General features: G+C 36.2%; 1 protein-coding gene across 3 annotated transcripts in view; it reads right to left on the reverse strand.

Annotated features, from left to right (window-relative positions):
* NUP62CL (nucleoporin 62 C-terminal like) overlaps positions 1-20,197 on the reverse strand; it is a 143,471-nt gene that overhangs the window by 16,054 nt on the left and 107,220 nt on the right. For all 3 annotated transcript variants that reach the window (XM_019019648.4, XM_055377067.2, XM_055377066.2), the window contains exons 4-8: positions 14,550-14,700; positions 13,908-13,957; positions 13,629-13,763; positions 11,347-11,458; positions 8,241-8,307 (exon numbers count right to left, since the gene is read on the reverse strand). In XM_019019648.4, coding sequence (XP_018875193.1) covers positions 8,241-8,307; positions 11,347-11,458; positions 13,629-13,763; positions 13,908-13,957; positions 14,550-14,700 — 515 coding nt within the window. The remainder of the gene's footprint in view (positions 1-8,240; positions 8,308-11,346; positions 11,459-13,628; positions 13,764-13,907; positions 13,958-14,549; positions 14,701-20,197) is intronic.

Below are 20,197 nucleotides of genomic sequence, written 5' to 3' on the forward strand. Positions count from 1 at the left end.
ACGCACACAAATAAGTTTTGATTCCCAACCTCTTTTCCTACAACTGCCAGCTCAGTAACCATATAATACGACCCCCAATTTATGTTAGGCAACAGTTTTACCAAATCTGTTCTAACTGCTTAATATGGCTGGCCATCTTTTCAGCCTTCACCGTATGTTTCCTCATTGTTGCCTGCCTGCTAAGCCAGTGCCACATTTTAAGGTTTCAGTTATTGTCCAATCTACCTTCTATGTTGGTTAGGTTGTTAGTTAGGCTGTTTAAAAGCAACCTTGAAATCTTAGGGGCTTGCCATAATTAAGGTTTATTTCTCATTCAGAAACGGAGGAAGGGAAGGATACAGGGAGAGGGGAGAGGCAAGAGGATGAAAGAGAGAATACTGTCTTCTCACTACTCATAGCTTCTTTTAAGATACCCAGTTTATTAAAATCAAAGTTACACTCAGAATTAATGTACCTGAATTCCTAGTGCTAAGTATGTCTGATGGGAGAAAGAGTATTTACAGAGATGTACAAAGCTCCATTTCTGCCATGAGAATACACATACTGGTCCTGCCACTGATATATTAAGGTGGTGACAAGACATTCTGCTTGTGTGTAGCACTGCCCTTCACACAAAATTAATAAAAAATACATTTCAAGGAAGAGTGTAAAAAGAAAAGATGGTGAAAGCATCCTGAATTCATGGAGGCAGAGGAGAAAAATGTAGTAGAATTATTATATCTTAAGTGGTCTTTATTCAGTCATCCTGTTGAAATTATTACTTATTCAAGTCTCATTTCAAATTCTACCTTTTCTAGGAAATCAACTGAATATTATGTTCTTCTTCCTTTACCATACCCCTACCCCCTCACTTTGTATCTGTTCAAGGCAGAGGTGCCATTAATATTTATACCTCCTACACTGAGATACACAATGACTTGGCATATAGTAGATGCTTTGTATTTAGAGTCACAACTACTGTGCTGTTTCAACTGGCATCTAAAAGAACATCTTCCAATTATATAGCACTCAGTTTTCAAAATGCCAATATATATTACCCACAATACCCTGGGATGGAACAAATAATTAAAAACTCAAGAAGGTTAAGTTACCTCTCAAAGGCCAAAGCTAATGAATTTCTACTATGACCTGTATCTTTAGATTCCCATATAAGAGTGCTTTTTCTGTTACAGTACACCTGTTTGCCAAATGCTGTGCAATTTTTAATAAAAAGTATTATGCTGAGCTAATAACTGGCATTGCAGCAAATACTATTTGTTGTCCCTTCAAACACTGAAGTGCTTAGAATGTGGCTGGCCTATCTGAATCCCATCTGGCAAAGTTTAATTGGTGAAATACCATCAGTTTATCTTATCCATGAGGTGGCCATTGAGATGGGCCCCCAAAAAAGCATTAGAGTAAGACTCCAGTGTACTGTGTTTGTTTTTTGGTCAGTAACAGAAATAAAATTACTTTGGAGAAAAATCCGTCCTTCTCACAAACAATATATATTCTGCTACTTGGAAGTGATTTAAATTATGTTACATATTTCATCTGGGGAGTCTCTCCAGCTTGAGGAAATTCACTTGGGCACAAAATGTACATAAGTAGGATTAGTGAGAAATCTAATTTTGCAGATGTATTGAGTGTATTTCAAATCTGGATTTACATATAGAAAAGGAAGTTTGGGAAGTGGAGCTCTGAGAATGTTAACCATCACAACATACATGTGCTTTCCTAACAGCAGCTGAATACTTGCTCAATTCTAATTTTAGTACCCTAATCAAACCTACAAGAAGTTCTTCAGAATCAAGAGACAAAGGTGTGACAACAAATCTATTTTGTCTGTAAAGAGGAACAAAGATGAGCAAGTGGCTAATAAACAGTGGAAAGACATAAAATACCTTTCAATTAACAGCACTGGGAACAACCAAGTGTCTCTGTTGAGGTTAAGAGACGCTAAAAGTGAACCTCACAAACAGAGATGTCTTTGTGTTGCTGCCGCATCTCTGGCAGAACAAGGGCATTCACTTTTCAAGTAGGTGAAGTGGAACATTATACTCAAGAACACAAGAGATCACCTCACCAATCAACCAATGCCACCAAGATTTCCCAAAGAATTAAAGAAAAAGAGGAAGTAAATGAAACAACCTTGCTCAGTAAATCAGACTCTATTCTAGAAGACGAAACAGGAAGAAGGCACCTTAATTGGAATTCAAAGGCATCTTTTGGCATCTCAGCATCTGATACTCTTCAGATATGAGAAGGATGGATGAAAGTAATTAATAAAAATATTTTTAGGCCGAGTGTGGTGGCTCATGCTTGTAATCCTCACACTTTGGGAGGCCGAGGCGGTGGATCACTTGAAGCCAAGAGTTCGAGAACAGCCTGGCCAACACCATGAAACCCTGTCTCTACCAAAAAATACAAAAATTAGCCGGGCATGGTGGTGCGTGCCTGTAGTCCCAGCTACTCGGGAGGCAGGAGAATCACTTGAACCGGAAGGCAGAGGTTGCAGTGAGCCGAGATCATGCCACTGCACTCCAGCCTGGGTGACAGAGTGAGGCCCTGTCTCAAAAAATACATATATATGTATTTTTAAAAAATCTTTCTTGTCTGGACCAAAGCTTCTTAAAAAAATCCAACTCCAAAAAATCTAATTAAAAACAATACCCTCAGACAATAAATATTAACACTGGGTAAATATGAAGTATGATTATTACATATCACACAAAACTACTTCTCTAAAATGATCCTATGACATTTTATGCAAGAGTTAGTCAAATCATGAGAGACAACTAAGAATGTTTTGCACCAAAAAAATAAGGTGTTCATAGCCATTCAGCTTAGTACTAATGGGATTTTATTTTGGAAATATTACAAAATCCCTATGGTGCTTATAGTTACTCTAAGGAGTAACTCTGCCCTAAATAGCAGCCTAAATGTTGTGAGCAGCTATTAAATAATTATCCAGTTCTATTCCTTAAGAGACTGCAATAATTATGGAAGAAATATATTTTAGTCTTGAAGCTTTGGGATACTTTATGAAAGAAGTAAAATGCCATGAAAATACTCAGTGAACTTTCAAATAATTACAAGTATAAGATTTTTCCATTGCCCATTCCTTTATTGGGGTGTTGGATAAATATTACCAGACATGATTATGGTTTGGTATATGAAGAAACAGAAAATGCCTATCCCTCACCCCATGTTGCCTCTCTAAGAGAAGTAGCACCATATACTTAAAACTAGTAACAAATTGGCTCACATGCATTGCCAACTCTGTCATAAGTGGTCCCAGAAGAACTGGAGTTGCTGCAGTTTCAATGACTACCAACTCAGAAGACAGATGTGTGACTGCAGCATTGCCATCAAGTCAACCTCAAAATAATGTTGTAAATTTTTACAAAGAGAATAACAAGAGGGGAAACTGGTATTTGACTATAGTTACTACTAATTCCCAATTATCTAGACTGATCGGGAGGAAAAAAGGCATAGTTAATGTTAAACAAAGGAGGGAAATATCAAATGTAAAAATTGGTCATTACCTACACATGTTCAGACACTCCTTAATTCAATTATCTAGTACTTTGACACCTTTCTAGTTCAGTCCCATCACTTATCTAACCCATCACATAAGTTAGAGAAAGAAAGGGGCCTGGTTCTCTGTAACTTATTCATGGATATTGAAAAGTTGACTGGACTTTTATGTAATATTTTAACATATTTAAAGTGTAATGTTTCATTTCCAAATCACGCTTTTTTATTAGACACAGTCTCACTGTCACCGAGGCTAGGGTGTAGTGATGCAATCATGGCTCACTGAAGCCTTGAACTCCCAAGCTCAAACCTCCTACCTCAGTATCCCAAGTAGCTGGAACCACAGGTGTGTGCTACTACACCCAGCTATTTTTTTTTTAAGAGATGAGGTCTCACTTTGTTGCCCAGGCTGGTTTCGAATCCCTGGGCTCAAGCAATCCATCCACCTTGGCCTCCTGAAGTGCTGGGATTGCAGGCATGAGAGACAGTGCCCAGCCTCCAAATCACTTTTAAAGAGCCAACTTTTTAGTTAAATATATGATCTTCTTAGTGCAACAGTTGTCATGTTTTATGATGGAAAAAAATGTGTACTAAAATTAAAGATATTAAATTATCAAAACATTTCCCAGAATCCTTTTAAAATAAAGATTTGATTATATACAAGTTGAAGATTTCTCTTTAGGAAAAAACTATAATATTTGTATTATTAAAATAACACATCTATTACTTTTTCTATAACGATTATTTGAGTAGAAATAAATGGATTCATTGAGCTTACTCAAAAAACTTTTCAGTCCACAGATCATTTCAGCATACATGATCCAATTAACTACTAAAAAACAAAATAAAATAACAAAAAACAACCTCTCTTAAGACAGCATAATTAAACCCTGCCACTCTCAATTTCTTCATCTTGTCATTTCCTGATATGAAAAAGAAAGTCTCCTTGGGTGGGAATGGCAAAAAGGAGCCCACAGAGTCAAGAAATACCAGGCTTTTTTTCTCATTCTTTTTCATGGCCTCCTTTGTCTCAGTGGAGAACCAATATGAAATCTCATCGCCTCTCCAGCTCAAATGAATTTTTAGCAAAAAAGTAACTCCAAGTAATCATTACTCTTCATTGTTTTACTCTTTTTATCCTGTGTTTACTTAGAACTTTCCCCAGATACCTAGAACTTATATCCTATCCAAAGAACTATCATACTTTGATAACCTTTGTCCTCTACTATTAGGTACATGACTAAGATTTGTTTTTATATTTAGTGATCCTACATTACAATTGTTTTAAGAGCATACCAGAAGAAAGAACACCATTCTGATAATAAGGAAGTCTGGATCCTGGTCCTAGCTCTGCCATTAATTAGCTGTGTGTTCTTAAAGAAGTCATTCAGCCTCTCTGAGCCACAGTTTCTCCATTTAAATAAAGTAAGTCCCTTTTCAATGCTAACAATCTTAATTTTATTAAGGAAACACTGGCTGAAAGCCTTGAGATTTCATTTATGACAAAGAGAATCCCTGCCAAGAGAAAAAAATCACTATAATTTTTCTCTACAGCCCAAATTACTTTTTGACACCTTCCTCAACTCTACCCGAGAAGCACTGATCACTGTAGAAAAACATGCGACAGGAAGACAACTAAGTCAAGCATTGTTTAATCTCATTCCTGAGTGTTTTCTAGTTACTGACACTCTCACATCTCAGCAGTTCTTATAACTTGTCTAGGTAAGTGGTTTTTGGTGATAAACTACCTGGAACTACCTTCTCTAGATCCAATTTAATAGCTACCTTTTGAATCACATGACCCTTCTTTTCTCTTACCTGACCACATAAACATAGTAAATTCTGATAATCAGTAACCAGTTCTGCCACTACCATTTACTGACATTGCTTCTTTTAATCCTTACAAAACCCCTAAAAGATAGATATTATCCCTCATTTTAAAAATGAAGATACAGACTCAGAGAGATTAAGTAACAATTAAGGTCACACAACAATTAAGTGGTAATGCCTTGACTTGAACCCGTATCTATCTGACTTAGAAACTCTCCCCATCAGGCAGTTTTAAAAAATATTAAAGCGATATAGAATTTAACCTCCCTCTGATAATTCAAAATAGTTTCAAAATTGATAGAATATTTTTTCCTTAACACAGGAGAGAAGGAAGTAAAGATGAATGATGATATAGGTATGTCTGGAAGGGAAAGAAGCTGAAGAAGTTCATGGTTGATGACCTCTATTAATGCAGAAAATGAAAAATCTAGAATGCCAAATAATAAAATTTGTATTATTTTAAGGCCACATCTTTAAAAGTAGTAACTCTGGTTAACTAGCTCCCATTTGTCTTAATTCCTTAGGCTTCATTATATTCCATAATTAGGCAAAGTCTATAAAAATGATTTCCACCCCCCAATTTTTAAGTCTATAGGAAAGTTGAGAGAATAGTAAAAACCACACACTTGTATGCCTTTTACCTAGATTAACCCACTGTTAACATTTTGCCACAAATTGCTAAATCTTCCTCTTTGCAAATTTTTGCTGAAAGTGAACCACAGACATGAGAATTCTCTAAATAACATAGCCTGAATCTTCTAAGAATAAGGATCTTTTCCTACATAATAACTATCACATCTAGTAAAATAAACAATTCCTTAATATCATTTAATATACAGTCCATATTCAATCCCCCAATATTCTAAACAATATCTTTTTAGTTTTGATCAGTACCTAATCAAGGGTAACAAGGTAGACTTGAATGTTATGGCTTTTTTAATCTAAGACTATCTACTTATTTTTGTTTGCTTGTTTCGAATTTTTTTTCTCATAACGAACTTTTTGAAGAGTCCAAGCCAATTATCTTTCAGAATGTCTCACACATAGAATGTCTGATTATTTTCTTGAGATTAGATTCAAGTTAAACATTTTGGGTAAGAATACTACATCATCTTTCAGAATGTCTCACATGTGGAATATCTGATTATTTTCTTATGATTAGATTCAACTTAAACATTTTTGATAAGACTACTACATAAATGGTATTGTATACTTCTTATCATGTCAGATCAAGAGGCACATAAAGTCCAGTTATCCTACTATTGGAGAGGCTAAGTTTGATCACTTCATTAAAGTGGTACAAGTTAGATAGCTGTTGTAAAGGCACATTTTGTCCTTTGTAATTATTCAGTAATCTATGGAGTGATATTTTTGAGACCACATAAATATCCTATTCTCCAACGATCTTAAACTCAGTGGTTTTAGCATTCATTGATGATCCTTGCCTGAATCAATTATTGTGCTGGGGTTGCAAAATGGCTCTTTTCCTCATTGAAGTGTACAATTAAAATGGGTGAACTTTATGGTATGTAAATTATGCCTCAACAAAACTGTTTTGAAAAAATTAACTCAGCAACTTACAGACTGTATTTGGTACATTTTCTGCTAGCATATTTTTCTGCCAAGAAATGACAGTTTGAACATTTTACGAATGAGGCAGGTGTTCAAGATGAGAGTGAGCTTAATGAAAGTGTTCTGTTGAAAGTTTTATTAATAGTAGTTTTCTAATTTTATCATTCCTTCTTTTAATAATTAGCTGGCATGCTTCTGTAGACTTTCTCCTGTACCTCCTTTTTTTGGAGTATCATTATAGATTCATGAGATTTTATTTTCCCTCAATCTATTATAATCTGTTACTACTACTATTCTTTTTGATGTTCAAACCATCCTAATGTGGCCAGTGGGAGTCCCTTCAAGCACAATCTTGTGGCCTGATATAACCTTATTAGTCACTGAACAATGATTGCTTTCTTGCACAAGAAGTCTCAAGCTCACTCTGTACTTTCCCAGCCTGAGGCATGAGATTAGACAGTTCCCCAAGAAGACTTGGTTCCTTTTAGTGTGAATGGCATTTAGAAACCAAGATCTAGGTTCTAGGTGTGCTCATTGCCACTGGGGTATGTCTGTCATTGCTTCTAGGCCATTTCTGTGTATAGAACAAAGGAACAGGAATTCATTACTCATATCTTAAATTCAAATTTATAATGCAAATAGAAAAGAAGAGGAAAAATAACTTGTATCTCTTTGACTTTCAATGAAAATCTTGACTTCTATTATCACTAATATGCTTTACTTTATTTCTCAATATATATGAAATGGTAGTAATACTGGTATTATAATTCTGAAACTAATAATAAACCTATTAAGAGAAAGTTTAAAATTTCCTTGATGTTCCTTATATCCTTAAGATGACCTCCTAGAAGGATGCATCATCAAGAACACTATGTTCAAAAGTTATCTGAACTGGGCGATTGTTATAAATTAGTTATGTAGGTTTGTTTAGTTTCAGTATGTATTCAATTTTAGTATTTGTCTTCCTTCTCATTATTTTTGACTTAATTCTAATTTTTTGGTATGTAAAACATTTATATGGCCCCCAAGTCAAAACTGTGTAAAAAGGCATATTCATAGAAGTCTTGCTTCTATCCCAATTCTATGTGCCCCATTCCTATCCATCCTCTATTTTCATTAATTTCTAGTTTATCCTATGTGTACTTCATTTAAAAAAATAAGGAATTACAGTTTTTCAGAACTATAATACACATACTGTGCGTTAAGCAACACCCATACAACAGCTTTTATATGAGTTTGGTCATGGAGCATACAACTGACATGTATCACGTTTTCTACTTGCAATAAATACACAGAGTGGCATACAAGCAAACTCCCACCTGAATTCCGATCAATCCACTGCAGGGAGTCCATATGGGCATTCAGAATTCTGCAGATCTGGTGGAGCTAAAAATACATATAAGACTTTTAGATTATGATTATTCTGAGGTGGTAAATAAAAAATAAACATAAGAAATTGACATTAGGAAGTGACTTTTAATTTCTTCTGGTAAGAAATGGACTGAGAATTACTAAATACTAATTTTTTGTTGCTAATTCATATTTGCAATGTTCATTATCTTTATATATTGGTTCAATTTAATTATTTGTAACTATCATGAATTGGATACCTATAATTCAATAAGAAACTGACTACCACAGTATAAAGAACATTAAGACACATTTCACAAGACAATGAATTCACATAAAAAAATTAAAAATAGCACCATTTGTCAACCAAATCAGCAATTTTTTAAAAATGGTCTTACTCAGTTATCGAGTGTGTGGGAAAAATAGGTACATTCATATATAGCCAATAGTAATATAAATTGACCCAACCTTTCAAAATGTAAATTTTTATGATACATATCAAAAGCTTTAAAATATTCATACCTTTTGACTGAGTCAGTATATTCTATTTCTGTTATCCAGAGGAGATAATCAAATCTAAATATAAGTGGTGATTACTGGACTATTTTATATTGGCTAAAGATTGGAAACAATATCTCTACCAATCAAAAAATGATTAAATAGATCATGGTAAAGTCAACCCTGATGAAACATTATAGTACCATTAAAACTCATGTTTTCAAAGAATGGTTAAAATTTTGGGGAAAGACCATGAAAGAATATTAAGTGAAGATAGAATACAAAAAGTTATATAGTTTCCAGTACTCTTTAAAACAAAAGAAGTATTTTTAGCAGCATAGCAAAAAAGACTAGAAAGAAATACACCAGTATATTATCAGGGTACTGTTAATATAGATGACTTAATTTTCCTTATGGATTTTGTAAGAAAATGTGACTGAATAACACAGTGCATAATACGAACTTACTTAATAAAACTTTTAGACATTAGGTGGTCTTTCCCATTGCCGCTCATAAAAAAAGGGGGAATAAAAATAGATAAATCTCATCACCGTGAATACTGGAACACATAGCTCCTATTTTTCTACCCTAGTATATGACCCAGAGTAATAAAGCTTTGTTAACCCGGTTACAATAAATTATCTACAGGAATATTATTGTTCAGAAAATGTTTTTCCCGTTTCTTGTCCAAGGATTTATGCTATCTGCAAAAAGAGCTGTCAGTGATCTCTTTCTTCTTTTATTCTGCAATCAAACAGCAATTACCCTTTAATTGACTCATCTTAAACATCCCAATCACCCCTGCCAGGAAAACAAAAAGACTCAAACCATTTACTACCCACTACTAAAATAAAATAAAACAATCCAGGGCTAAGTAGAGAAAATGGACAAAGACAGAATTATAGTCTCCTTTTAGTTACTTGATTGAGAACACTCCACTTATATTAATTCAACACAGAGAAACTAGAAATCAACTCTGCTGAATGTCTAAATCTGCATATATTTACCTATGCACCAAAATTCTATTACAACAAAACAATTTTGAATTTTGGAATTACAATGGTAATCTAATATTTCATTAAGAGAAAATCTGTATTTTGCAAACTCTTGATCATCTGTGTGAACACAGGGACATGGTAGCATGAATAATTTCAGATTAATTTATATTTGTCTTTGTTCAACTTTAGATTCACCCAAAGTACAGAATGGCATAATTTTTATAGCTGGAAGGGACCTACAGATCATTTAGTCTATCCTTGACATTTTGCAAAAGAAGGAGCCAAGACCCAGAGAGATTAAATGACTTAAACAAAATTCTAATACTTTCTCAGCTATAACACACTGTATCTTCATAATTTAAAAAATGGTAATGTGTATGTAGATAAAGAACTGTCTGTATATAATTGAAGAAAGAGCTTACTAAAGAATAATCACCACTTACATATATGTCATTCATCTTCACCTACCCGATCCTGGCCTCACTCCTGATTATGATTAACTGATAGAAAGCACAATGGGAACTCCCACAATGGGAGATCCCTCTTACTACTACTGCCACAGAGTGGGAGCGGGAAAAGGAGGACTCCATTTAGCTGCTAAGACAACAGGGAAAGGTACAGGAAATAAGCTGTTTAATCAGAGTATAGAGAAAGAAAAAAAAACAATTCTTTCTTACTGCCAAATTAATTCACAGCACCTTAACTCTAATTGGAGCCTCAGCTGTAATTCCACTAATATAATACATTTATTATGAACTAAGTAGTATTCTGTGGGGGCAGGTGTAAACCTAATAACCATATTTCACCAAGTTTCTATAGAAAAATGTAAAGTCTCAAATAGTCAACCTAACAAATTTTAAAATACAATCTAACCATAAATTAAGGATTGCCTGGTTGTGTTGAACAGACACAAGCATACCTACTAACACTTATATGAGTATGTAAACAAATATGTAAAAAGAAGAATGAACTGGCTAAGTGAACAGAAAAATAAATACAGGTACATACTTAGTTATGTGAAGAATAAGGGAGAAAAGTATGACAACTTAGGGAAGAGTAATATTTTCACCTTCCTGGGAATAACCACAAAAAACTCACAAACTTTTCTGCCTCTAGATGTTTCCTGCTCCACTAACCACACCCAAGGGGCTTCATATTTCTAGAGGCAGGAAGAAACACTATAGAAGACGGAAAAAAGGGACTAGCTTAAAAGAACCACAGAATGCTAATTTCTTTCTAGACACAGGATCTCACTCTGTCACCCAGGCTAGAGCACAGTGGTGCAAGCATAGCTCACTGCAGCTTTCAACTCCTGGGCTCAAGTGATCCTCTCACCTCAGCCTCCAGAGTAGGTAGGACTATAGGTATGTACCACCATGCCCAGATAGATTTTTTCATTTTTTATAGAGACAGGGTCTCACTATTTTGCCCAGGCTGGTCTCAAACTCTTGGCCTAAAGCAGTTCTCTTGCCTCGGCCTACCTAAGTGCTGGGGTTATAGGCATGAGCCACCATACCTGGCTGTATGCTAATTTCATACTAAATCTTGGTTGCCTAAGTACACAAAGCAGTAAACATACCCGATCAGTAGTGTCAGAAGAACTTTCAAATGTATTCAGGTGATTAACAACGTCCTTGAGATCTTGGGCCATTTGTTTCAGCTGAGCATCTATACTTTCTGCTAATCTGTAACTGAAAAGACAAGTAAAATAAAGGGATTAACAAAAAGTGTTTTCTCCACTACCTATTGTTATTGACATATAAACATGACACTGCCAATTGGATTTGCCCTAATTCCCCTATCTTTTCAGTGGAGCTCAGTTATGACTACTGATATATTTTCATGGATGCAGCATTTGTGACGTTATTATTACCATGTTCTAAAAAGACTCCAAATGAGAAGACTTTTATCTACCTTGCGTTTTTACCTTCACCTATTTATCCTCTAGGTGAATACCCTGGGGATCTGTAGAGCAAAGGAATCCTTTAAGGTGTCAAAATACACCTATAGGACATTTACATACAAAAGAGAAGTTATTTAGGGTTTGGCAATATTCAATAAATGCTGAGATGTCTTCAATGATCTTGAATACACAAATTTTCAAAATAAAACCTCATATAAATATACTTCATCAGGCAAAAAAGATGTTTTGAGAAATGAGCTTCACAATAATCAAAGATAGACAAACCTGCTAAGTTCACAAGTTAGTTGCCTAAATTCTCGAGATTTCCACCCAAACCACACACACACACACACACACACACACACAGACGACCCAGTCAATAAATATGTTTATGAGAATTAAAGTGGCCAGAGGATTTTTCAACCTTAATGTGTATAAAGATTGAAAGAGTCAATTAGATTTGTAGGTAACAACTATCTACTGCCTTTCTATGGCATAGTACTTACGCCATAGAATTGGTTGCCTACATTATTGAAGATTCTGGTAAATATTTCATCACAATATAAATCTGGGCCGGGCGCGGTGGCTCATGCCTGTAATCTCAGCACTTTGGGAGCCCGAGGGGAGTGGATCATGAAGTCAGGAGTTCGAGACCAGCCTGGCCAACATGGTGAAACCCGGTCCCTACTAAAAATACAAAAAATTAGCTGGGTGTGGTGGCGCATGCCTGTAAATCCCAGCTACTCAGGACGCTGAGGCAGAAGAATCGCTTGAACCCAGGAGGCAGAGGTTGCAGTGAACCGAGATCGTGCCACTGCATTCCAGCCTGGGCGACAGAGCAAGACTTCATCTTGAATATATATATATATATTCAGATATATATATATATATTCAGATATATATATATTCAGATATATATATATTCAGATATATATATATTCTGGATATACATATGTATATATATATTCAGAATATGTATATATATATATAACTACAAAGGAGCAACTGGAAAGGAACTAATGTCATGAAGATTTCTTCAAACTACAGTTAGGATCTTACGGCCAAAAATGTAACTCTATATGTTTCAAAAAAAATGATAGAATGCATAGAAAGCAATACAAAGAAAAGAAAAATTCACAAAGGTTGAAATACAAAAGCAGAAACTGATTTAGGTTAGTATAGATTAGTTGTACTTACCACATTTAATGCTCCTACAAAAAAGTTAACTTGCAAGCATGTTAAAAACAGGCCTAGTCTTAACTCATAATAAGTCATTGATAAAATGTGTCCAATTTAGTCTCAATCTAGATTATGTTGTTCATTCATACAAATTCTAATACTTAATAAATTGGCCAATTACCAAACCTCAGTTCCAGAGAAATAAAGTTACTTTGGGAATACTGGCACTGTATTGACAGAAGGTAAAGACTGAAGAGTTCACAAATAAAATATAGCCCTCCTAAGACATTGACAAAATCACTCCATTTTTGAAAGCTATACAGTTTGCCTCCAGATTAACAAATTGCCTTTAAAATAGCAAATGATTTAACACTAAAGCAATTGCATGACTATTAGTTTTAGCAGAATCAACATAAAGAGGAGACCATAAATATCCCACAATACCATGACACCATACACATAAAATTTGTACTTCTAATTTAAGAACAAATTTGACAAATACAAAAACTTTACAGTGAACATGCATAAGGTTGACAGTAATAACAGTAAACAAAATGCTATAAAACAAAATTGCCAGAATGATTTCCTCATTTACAAGCATCCAGAAAAGATAACCAGAAAACAATCAAACAAATTGATAAATGTCAACTACAAAAGCTTGTCCCTTTCTACAGATTTGTATTCCTTGCCTTCCAATTCGACTTTTCCCCTCTGTTCCTGGAATGCTCTCATAATACGTAAGTCCTGCCCCATTCTTCAATCTTTATTCAGTTACTTACGTCTCCACATGCTCCTCATCTGCATCCCGCAGATAATGAAGTCCACTCTGGTCGCGCGTAGACTCCTCTAAATAAGTCAACAGAAATTCTAGTTCCTGCTGCTGTGACAGGATAAAATCCAATTCTTGTTCCAACCTGAATAAAATAAGTTAATAAAAAGGCTGATGAAAGGAATTTGGAGTGACAAAAAGAAAAGAGTTAACAAACTACAGAAGGAAAAAAACACTGAATAAAAAGATAGGTCTTTAATCTTTCAACCAAGGAAATCTAAGGTTCTACCTTTTCTGATCCAGTTTCACTTTGTTCACTTCTCCATGTAAAATACGAATCTATAAAGAGAAATATGAATACAACAATGTAAGTATTTGAATTTATATAACAATTTTAGAGCAGTATTAATTTTCTCAAATACACTTCAAATATGAAAGATTTCCTTTTATTCAGGGTACTTATTGCCTAAGGAATATACTTTGAGCTGCTCACCAATATTGGAATAGAAAATTAACCACAGGGCTGGGTATGGTGGCTCATGCCTATAATCCCAGCACTTTGGGAGGCTGAGGCAGGAGGATCACTTGAGCCTAGGAGTTTGAGACCAGACTGGGCAACGCAGTGGGACCCTATCCCTACTGAAAAAACACACACACAGTTAGCTGGGGGTGCTGGTGTGCCCCTGTGGTCCCAGCTACTTAGGAGGCTGAGGTGGGAGAATTGCTTGAGCCAGGGAGATCGAGGCTGCAGTGAGCTGTAATTGCACCACTGTGCTCCAGCCTAGGTGATAGAGCAAGACCCTGTCTCAAAAAACAAAAACATAAACAAAACAACAACAACAAAGAAAACCACAAAACACAGGTCTATTTTCTTGTGTTCATCTGCAAATACTTGCACAATGTAGGTAGATTAATGAAAATATCTTCTTACCATCTCACCATTCTCAATCAATGTATGGTCCCAAGCATTGACCTGAGTGGCCTGGAGAAGAAAGTACTTCTCTTGATCTTCCAGCTCAAGGTTCCACTCATTTATACGACCCTCCAGATGACCATATGTCATCACAGGAGTTGCTACAACACTAAAACATAAAAAGATGCAGGATGATCCAATAATCATACTTTAAAAAGTGTGATCAGATTTGAAAAACGAACAAAGGAGGACTCTGAGAAGAAAACAGCATGTAAGGAATTTCCCATACCTGCTTCCCAAGAAAACAAACATAACTGGTAAAGATGATTAAAAAAACAACCCCTCAAAGTCACTTGAAATTATCCTAGGTGAATATAGTAAATAAAGATTTATTAAGAAACCTACTAAATCACAGCAACAATAGCTAAAGTCTGTGCCATAATCTGCTCCTTCTCTTCCCCTCATCCCAGCTCAGCATGAGAGAAGCTCCTTTCTGGGTAGGCATAGCTAAGGAGATAGGATTCTCTCTCCCCCAGCTCTTAGTCAAAGTGACCCATTCCCTGTTTGAGTAGTATCCAGAAGAGAGTGGGCATTCCCCACTGGGTAGAACCATGCAGAACTCTGATTCCCCTGCCAAGTGGTATCAAAAAAGGCTCAGCAACTAGCTGATCTTTTGGCCAGCAGAGCCAGTCAATGGTGATTCCTCTGCTGGGGCAGTGTCAGCAGGGCTCAGTGGGAAGGTAATCATCAATTCCCTAAGTGGAAGACACAGGCACGATTCCAATTCCTCCACCAGGGTTCTTTCTGTGGGATCCAATGACAAGTTGAACCTAAATCCCTACTCAGTAGCAACAGGGCTCAATGAGGCAGAATGAGGCAGGGTTAGTCACCATTAGGCTTCACCTCTTGCCTCTGGTGTCAGAGAGACCCAGTGGGGAGCTGAATCTCTATACCCACCCAGCATCATTACAACTGAACAAGGTGATTCAAGTTAGGGCTTGTAGGGATCCCACTTCCTGCCATCCATGGGGTCAGCAATACTCAATGAGAAGCTTGACCTCCACATCCACTGGCAAAGCCAAGACTAAATGAGGTAGGGCAAAGAGCGCCTAGTCAGTACTTTGTCCCCCTTCTCCCATGAGCCTGTGTCAGCTGGGCCCAGTAGAGAGCTAAGCCTTCATACCAACCAAGGAGGCTGAATGAAGTGATATGAAACAGAGTAGTTGACATTATGCTTCTTCTTCCCTCCCCTTGTGTCAGTGGGGCCAACAGGAAGCTGAAATTCTGCCTCCATGTGCAGCAACTAAGCAGTGTGAGTCAGTCCTCCACTTCCCCTTGATCTGGGGGCTCCAGGGCCCAGCTGGGAGCTCAGCTTACATCTCCGCTTACTGGCAATAAAGTGGTAGCATGCAATGTTCACCTTTCATGAGGGATGAGTCAGTGGGGCTAAGCGGGAAGCAGTTTCCATACCACCCATCTGCCTTGAGGCAGCGTGGTAAGTGCTCCACTTTTGCTGGAGTGGTGTGGGTAAGGTCCAGTGGGAAGCTGAACATACAAACACACCCACCCCTTGTACTACATGTCAAAAAAGAGATGCTTGATGAAAAAAATATATGAAAATAGGACCTAGACTTTCCTAACATAATAGACAAAACGTCCAAGATAAAATTTTAAAAATTACCTATCATATCAAAACCCAGAAAACCCACAACTTGAAAGAGAAAAGACAACAGATGCCAACACTGAGAGGTATCAGATGTTGGAATTATCTGAAAAGAATTTTAAAGCGACCATCAAAAAAAGGCTCAAACAAGCCATTTCAAATTTTCTTAAAACAAATGAAAAAATAGAAAATCTCAGCAAAGAAATAGAAATTATGAAAAACAACCAAATGAAACATATAGAACTGAAATGTAAAATAACCGAAATAACAAGCTCACCTAAGGAATTTGATAACAGAATGGAGTCAACAGAGGATAGAATAAGAAAACTTGATGACAGACAAATATAATTTACAGAAAAACAAAGAAAAACTTCGCAGAAACAAATGAAAAATGTCTCAAGGACTTGGAAGACAATAATAAAAGCAGTGACATTTGTATAATAAGAGTTCCAGAAAGAGAGGAAAGAGAGAATGGGACTGAAAAACGTATTTAAAAAAAAAAAAAAAGATTGAAAACTCTCAAAGTTTGTGAAAAGATATAAACTCATAGATTCAAGAAGCTGGACAAACCCCAAACAGAATAACTCAAATCCACGCTAAGACACAAAATAATTAAACTTCTGAAAACTAAAGACAAAGAAAAAAAATCTTGAAAGCAACCAGAAAGAAAAAAATGCATTACTTAAAAGGGAGTATCAGTTTAGATGACACCAGATTTCTCATCTAAAACCATGCAGGCTTCAAGCACTGAATGAAAAAGTGTCAACAATGACTTCTGTATCTGGTGAAAATGTCCTTCAGAAATGAAGGGGGAGATAAAGATATTCTCACACAAAGTCAAATCAAGATAATTTGTTGCTAGTAAACCTACCCTTGAAGATTAAACACAAAGGAAATGAAAACAGAAGACTTGGAACATCATATAAAGCAGCGATCCCCAACCTTTTTGGCACCAGGAACTGGTTTTGTGGAAGACAATTTTTCCACAGACGGCGGGAGGGGCCTGGGGGAGGATCATCAGGCATCAGATTCTCATCAGGAGCGCACAACCTAGATCCCTTGCATGTGTAGTTTACTATAGGGTTCGCGCTCCTATGAGAATCTAATGTCTGATCTGACAGGAGGCGGAGCTCAGGCAGTAATGCACGCTCACCTGCTGCTCACCTCTTGCTGTGTGGTCCGGTTCCTAACAGGCTACAGAGCAGTACTGGTCTTCAGCCCAGGGGTTGAGGACCCCTGATATAAAGTAAGGAATATCAAAATGGGTATAGACAAGGTAAATATACTATTCTACTTCTCGTTTCTCAAATCATTTGATGGCTGAAGTAAAAATTATAACCCCATGTGATGTGATATTCAATGTACACAGAAGAAACGGCTGAGACAACCATACTTAAAAGCTAAGAAGGGTAAAAGGAACTAAATGGAATTAAGGTTTCTGCACTTCACCCAAACACTGTAGTGGTATGACTACACTGTTGTAAGTAATGCGTGTATCTGTAACATCTAGAGCGACCAGTAATAAAACTATACAAAATAATGTATTTAAAAACACTATAAACAGAACAAGATGAAACCCCCCCAAAATACTCAAACAACTGACAGCAGGGTAAAAAAAAGAAAGAGAAGAACAAAAATCAGAGGCAACAAACAAATAAAATGGCAGATTTAAGCTCTAACATGTGAATAGTTACCTTAAATATAAATGTGCTAAACATACCCATTAAAATACAGAGACTGGAAGAGTGAATAAAAAATGATCCAACAATATACCGTCTATAAGAAATTCACTTCAAATACAAGGATATATTAATACATAGTTTGAAAGTAAAAGAATGGAAATAATGTACCATGCAAGGTTCATTTTTTAAAAAGAAATGGCTATATTAATATCAGATAAAGTGGACTACAGAGCAAAGAAAATTACTAGAACCAAAGAGAGACACTACAGAGTGATAAAGGAATCAAGGCATCCAGAAGGCTAGCAATCCTAAATGTATAGGTGACCAAACAAGAAAGCCTCAAAATACATGAAATAAAAACTGATAGAGCTAAAGGGAGAAATAGAGAAACCCACAATTAAAGGCAGAGACTTCAAAAAGCCACTCTCCACAACTGAAAGAACTACTAGACAGAAAGACTCCAATAACACAGAATCTGAAATTACAGTGAAGCAACAGAATCTAATTAACATATATGGAACATTCCACCCTGCAGCAGAAAACACAATTTTCAAATGTCCATGGAACATTCATCAAGACAGACTGTATCCTCACCCACAAAACAAACCTAAATAAATTTAAAAGAACTAAAATCGTACAAAGCATATTCTAATACCACAATGGGATCAAAGTAGCGATCAATACAGAAAAAAACAACAAGAAAATCTCCAAACACTTGGAAATTAAACAACACACTTCTAAATAATAAATTAGTCAAAGAAGGATTCACAAAGGAAATTTAAGAAGTATATAGAGCTGAATGAAATCACAATATAACATAATATGTAGGTCACAGTTAAGGAAGTGTTGAGTTGGGTATTTATAGCACTAAATGTGTACGTTAAAAAATAGGAAAAGTCTCAAATCAATAGTCTGAGTTCATACCTCAACGAACTAGAAAAACAGCAAAATGAACTCAGTGCAATCAGAAGGAAGGAAAATAGAGTAGATATCAAGTGAAATTGAAAACATGAAAAGAATAGAAAATGATTAATTAAACAAAAGCTGGCTCTTTGGGAAGCGATCGATAAAATTGATAAAAGAAAGACACAAACCACTAACATCAGAAATGAAACAGGAATATCCCTACAGCCATTAAAAGGACAATAATGGAATACTATGAACTACTTTATTTTTAACAACATAAAAAATGGGCCAACTCTTTAAAAACAATACATTCATCAAAGATGAACTAGATAACCTGAATAGTTCTAGAACCACTAAAGAAATTGATTTGTAATTTAAAAGCCCCTTTAGCCTAAAAGCCCCTTTAGCCGGGCGCGGTGGCTCACGCCTGTAATCCCAGCACTTTGGGAGACCCAGACGGGAGGATCACGAGGTCAGGAGTTCGAGACCAGCCTGGCTAACACGGTGAAACCCCGCCTCTACTAAAAATACAAAAAAAGTAACTGGGCGTGGTGGCGGGTGCCTGCAGTCCCAGCTACTCAGGAGGCTGAGGCAGGAGAATGGCGTGAACCTGGGAGGCGGAGCTTGCAGTGAGCCGAGATCGCGCCACTGCACTCCAGCCTGGGCGACAGAGCAAGACTCCGTCTCAAAAAAACAAACAAACAAACCAAAAAAAACCCCAAAAAACAAAAAACAAAGATTAGCTGGACGTGGTGGCGGGAGCTTGTAATCCCAGCTACTCAGGAGGCCTCGGCTGAGGCAGGAGAATCACTTGAACCTGGGAGGTGGAGGATGCAGTGAGCTAAGATCTTGACACTGCACTCTAGCCTGGGCGTCACAGTGAGACTCTGTCTCAAAAAGAAATAATAATAATAAATAAATAAATAAATAAATACCCCTTTAAAAGAAAGATACAGGCCGAGAAGTTTTCGCTAGAGAATTCTGCCAACATTTTATGAATTAACATTAATTTTACACTATTTCTTTTAGAAAACAAAACAGAATACTTTCCAGATCATTTTATAGAGCCAATATTACCCTGATATCAAAACTAGAGACATAAAAAAAGAAGAAAACTACAGACTAATATCTCTCATGAACTTAGATACAAAAGTCCTCAAACAAAATACCAGGAAACCAAATTTTTTTAAATGTATCAAAAAATTATATGCCATGATCAAGTGGGATTTATTCCACATATGCAGGGCTGGTTGAACATCTGAAAATCAATCAGTGTAATCTACCACTTCACCAAGATAAAGAAACAAAATCTTAAGACTATCAATTGAGGCTGAAAAAGCATTTGACACAAATTGATTTTTGACAAAGGTGCAAAAGCAATTCAGGGGGGAAGATAGTCTTTCAATAAATGATGT

Source organism: Gorilla gorilla, chromosome X, assembly GCF_029281585.2.
Source record: "Gorilla gorilla gorilla isolate KB3781 chromosome X, NHGRI_mGorGor1-v2.1_pri, whole genome shotgun sequence".
Lineage (NCBI taxonomy): Eukaryota > Metazoa > Chordata > Mammalia > Primates > Hominidae > Gorilla > Gorilla gorilla.